We start from the raw sequence: 4,842 nt of genomic DNA, 5'->3' as shown, positions 1-4,842 counted from the left end.
AATATCCTTTATATCCCAAGGTGCAAACAGTACGATTTACTTGCTCTGCCTGCCTGTGCTTACAAAATCTCAAGAATTGTCAAATTTTTAGCAGCCCCAGCATTCAGCATGGGTGAAAGGGAAAGAATCTCACACAATACAAAAGCATTCACACCCAGATCCTCAAGCTATGGTGACAGTGAGAAGGTTGAGATGGCACAAAACCTGTATTAATCAGCACACACAGGTAAACATGGAGGTTGAGCCTCTTTGGGAGCACGCATAATTAAAACAAAATTCAAATCGGCTGAAAGGGGGCATCTGAGATTCTAAGTCATGCTTTTTTACAACAGGACACACTGCCAAACCGGGGAGAAAGTTGATGAGTTGCTGGACAGCAGAGCAGAGAGTTGCTGCTGGATCATCGTAAGGCAAGAGCAGATCTAATCAGTCTGTTTCGGGGCAACACACAACAGCACGTACCCATCATGTTGGGAAAAAGTAGCTCCCCCAAGGAACCATTCTGCAACAGTTACCATCCATACAACTGTGCACAGAATACTATGCTTCCCCTATCGAGAAGGGGAAAAGATCAAGCAAACAGGGAAGAGACAGCTCAGCGATAGAGTTCGTGTTTTGCAAGCAAATGGCGCAGACATCTTTAGTTAAAGGAACTTGGACAGAAAAAATAGGCTTGGAAAACCACTGCTGGTCAGAATAATCAATAAAAGCCAGTTTCACATATCCGAGGGAAAGGGAAGCCATCTCCTGCTTGAAGCATGACTGAATTGCGACAAAATATTCAAAATGGACTATTAAAAAAATGGAAGAACTAACCAGCTGGGGGGAGCTCATATTCTACCTCCAGTACCACTCTTTCTCCCACATTCTTCAACAGGCTTATGATTTCATCATGTCGCAGTTTGGTCAAGTTAATCCCATTCACTGACTTGATATAGTCACCAACGTTTAGCTGATCACTCCTGTAACATACAAAGCAAAATCCCTGTTAATTTCTCTCCAGAGCCCATTACATGCCTATGCATAGATCCTCTCTAGCTAACTACCTGACATCTCTAATAACAACAGTCTCATTTAATGCTGCACTACCAAATGGACACAGGCCATGTTCTACCTCCACATCACCTTCTTAAGCCTACCCACTGAATAGTGTCAACTCCATGTGCAAATAAATAAATAGGAAGGTAGGGGGTGGGTAGGGAAGGGGACACAGTATTTTTAAATGTGTACTTCTTAGATTTCTATGCTGTGATCTCTTGGCTGGCGAGGCTGACAACAGAGTTCAAAAACCATCCCAAGAATGAAGTTCTAAAAATGTAATTTTGCAGTCACTGCTTTGATCACAGCAAACAGACCAGAGTGGAATGCCAAGGCCATGCCTTTTCAGAAATTCTTTTACAACTTGGCAAGCTCTGTATCAACTATCTGTCACAACTCAAGGATTTAAAAAATTAAGGAAGAACCCTGCCAGCCCCTGCTTGTCTTTTCTCAGAATACTATACTTTCCACTGAGGTTGTCTTACCTTGCTGCCAGCCCTCCTGGTCTCAGATTGGAGACTCTTGGCTTCCCATCTTTATCTGTGCCACCAGATATAGTTAACCCAAGGGTGCTTCCTTCCTTTTTGATCAGCTCCACAATTGTGACTCCTCTGAATTCCTCTGGGGGACAAAAAATTGGGAACAGTTCAGATCACTAGGCATTAGGCAATGTTAGACTCTCTGGCGGGCCTAAGAAGTCAAACTGACTGTCAGTCTAGCTGAAAAATAACACGCAATAATGCTTATGATGAAAAGTCGGTAGCACTGCAAGGACATAGTCTTTGGCATAAACCCCCACCCCCACCCCGGTCAGTGAGTATGAAGAAGAGTTGGAGAAACAGGAACAAAACTAGAGAAAATGACTCAATCTTTTAAACAACCCCCATGATAACAAACCAGAACAACTCTGAATGACTATTATCTGTGACATGATTGTGGAAAAAGTGTTCTTTAATCATTCAGTTTAGGGCTTCGGGAGGGATGTTTGGGCAGTTTGACAGGAAGAGCAGATAAACAGTGGGGAAAGTGTTCCAAGGACTGCGCACAAAATACTAGATGCCAGATAAAGATTGTGCCTAACCTTTGTGATAGTCTCTCCATAAACAAATTTTTTGTTCCTGTGGGGCAGCACTCAATCACGCAATCCTAGCTTTAGACTGAAGTGGCACTGTCCAGTGTAGATACAGATGCTTTCCGGTCTCCTGATCAATGGGAGATCCCCATGTTCTTACATGATCTTTCCTTGCCCACTTCATTAAAGGCATGAATTGCCCTCTGCTCTTTAATGTCGCAGATAGCCATGATATGGCATTTATATAGCACATTTTATAACACCCTTCCACCAAGAAGCTCAGAGTGCTGTGAAGTGTTCTCCCCTTCTTTGTGTTCTCCCCACAACAATCCTATCCCCATCCCCACCCCACCCCCAAAATAAAACAAACCAAAAAGAACTTAGGAAGCAACCAAAAACCTTTCAGAACTCCAGTTTTTCAATTGCATCATTGCTAGTGACGCCATCGTGAATTTGAATTTGTTTTAAATTGGTTTTAATGTTATTACTCTTATGATATTTGATGTTTTTATATTGTTTCTAATGGCTTAATGTCATGTCATACCTGAGGGACTGCCTTTGCCCACATGTTCCCCAGAGAGCACTGCAATCAGGGTCCCAAAACTGATTGACCCTCCCCGGACCCAAGGATGCCAGGCTGGCAATAACCAGGACCAGGGTCTTCTTGGTGGTGGCTCCTCTCTGGTGGAATGAGCTTCCAGAAAAGATCAGGGCCCTATGGGACCTTATGCAGTTCCGCAGGGCCTGCAAGGCAGAGCTCTTCCTTCAGGCCTTCAATTAGGAGGAGCCGCCTCAATAGAGAAACCTGTCCTCTGAAGACAGCAGAACAGCCTGTGCCAGCTGCATAAGGTTAGATCTACAGGCTGACCGCTAGGACGGTATACTGAAGATTGGCCGCCATCTTTTAAAATCTTTTAACATTTCTTTAATTATTAGTGTCATCAGTGTTAGCACATTGTAATGTTAGAATGTTTTATCTGGTTTTAGGCTTATTTAAACAGTCTATTGTGTGTTTTATTCTTTCTGTAAGCCAGTTTTTACCCAAATGTTAGCGCATCCCCCACACAACATGGCCGCTGTGATGATGTCACCTCCAGGACTTTTTGGGAGTGGGGCTTCCCCACCGGCCAGCTGGCCAGCAGTGTATTGGGGCCCCCATCATCAGGGGAACCCCCGCCCCCATCAGGGGGTTGGCAGGCCTACTTGAACTAACGTCAGCTATTGAAAATGGTAATGGTGTTATAAGGGAATGCTATACCATGGTTAGATCCAAAAATGAAAGAGAAGACAGGAGAAGAGGAAGGAGCCATGTGATCGGGCACTCCTGATCTTTCCACTATGGTTGGGAGACATGGCAAGCATTATACCTGTACTAGGTCAGGAAGTTGTGTGTGTTTTTTTTAAGGGACACAGGAATGCACCAAGTTGAAGAGGTTTAGGGGAGTTGATACATTTCAACAGCTACGCATTTTTATTGCTCCTTCATTTCTGATTGATGAGTCACATGAGTTGTAACACATTCTGTACCAGTCTGAGCCCTTCACACTAGCAACTTGTAAAACATACTTGATTCAAATGCATCACAAGGCTGAAGAGCGATAAATATTTATAGGGAGCCCATTATGCCGTACTTATTCTCCTTCACTCTTGCAATAATGTCAGATTGTCCTTTTCACAGGACAGTTGTTAGAATCTCCTGCATTTTACCATTACTAGCAGTGTAACCCTATACAGTTACACTCTTCTAGTGTCCATTAAAGTCAGTGTGAAACATTACTACATACACAATCTCGGCACACGATCAGTATTTTACTTTTTGCAAACTCACATGTGTGCTAAAGCTCTCAGTCAGACCTTGAAGGCTCAACTGTTCTCCAAGACTGGTAATTTAGGAAACATATAAAGCAGAAGCGATCTTTAAAAAATCAAACGGGAAAAGCAGCTTTCAAACACAAAGCAAATCCAGAAGTCCTGACAAAGTGGTGGTATGAAGAGAGCCACCACAGAATGCATGCCCCCCGTAATGAGGCACACTGTGCTGGGGAACCTGTCAGGCAGTGGGCTGCGGAGCCCTCCAGTGATTCCCTCAGAAGGCCCACAAGCCTTAGACTGGGAATGGGGTTTAGGGTTGCCAAGTCTGAGATGGGAAATTCCTGGAGATTTGTGGGAGAGCCTGGGAAGGGTGGTTTGAGAAGATTGCTTATCATGGATACAAGGCCATGGCATACAGTCTATCCACCAAAACTTCCATTTATTTAGTGGAAACAATCTCTGTGCCTACCCTTCAACTTCTCATGTCCTGGAGAGAAGCTGCCAAGCCAGTGCTGCCCCAGCTAGACATGCTGTGGCCCTGTGCCATCGCTAGGGGTTGCCAAGTGTGAATTCAGTCGCAGCGGGGACTCCCGGCTGGAGCGTGCGCGCGCGAAGCATGCATGCGCCATATAGGGTTGCCAAGTGGAACTTACCTTGGCGGCGGGGGACTCCCGGGTGGATCTCGGAGCGCGCGCACCGCACACACATCACCAGTAAGTGACGTTATGACGCCGGTCACGCTGGGGGCGGGGCCACGACCATACAAGGGAAAACCATAGAGTTTTCCCTTGTATGGCCATGGCCCCGCCCCCAGCGTGCCCGCGTCACTTCCGGGTGACGCGCACGTCGGGGAGGAGTTCCCCCCAGGGCCCGATCCGGCGCCGCCAGGGAACGGGCCTCTGTGGCGGGGGGGTTCCCGC

The 4,842-nt window shown here is 45.9% G+C and overlaps 1 protein-coding gene across 1 annotated transcript in view; it reads right to left on the bottom strand.

The window, feature by feature from the left end:
- The window catches only part of GRIP2 (glutamate receptor interacting protein 2), a 193,891-nt gene that overhangs the window by 112,408 nt on the left and 76,641 nt on the right, over nucleotides 1-4,842 (bottom strand). Inside the window, exons 3-4 of the mRNA XM_015429364.1 lie at nucleotides 1,524-1,659; nucleotides 817-962 (exon numbers count right to left, since the gene is read on the bottom strand). Of these exons, the coding sequence (XP_015284850.1) occupies nucleotides 817-962; nucleotides 1,524-1,659 (282 nt within the window). The remainder of the gene's footprint in view (nucleotides 1-816; nucleotides 963-1,523; nucleotides 1,660-4,842) is intronic.

Source organism: Gekko japonicus, unplaced genomic scaffold, assembly GCF_001447785.1.
Source record: "Gekko japonicus isolate JY-2015 unplaced genomic scaffold, Gekko_japonicus_V1.1 scaffold12, whole genome shotgun sequence".
Classification (NCBI taxonomy): domain Eukaryota; kingdom Metazoa; phylum Chordata; class Lepidosauria; order Squamata; family Gekkonidae; genus Gekko; species Gekko japonicus.
Note: the sequence above shows the minus strand (reverse complement) of the source record. Positions and strands in the feature narration are given on the sequence as shown.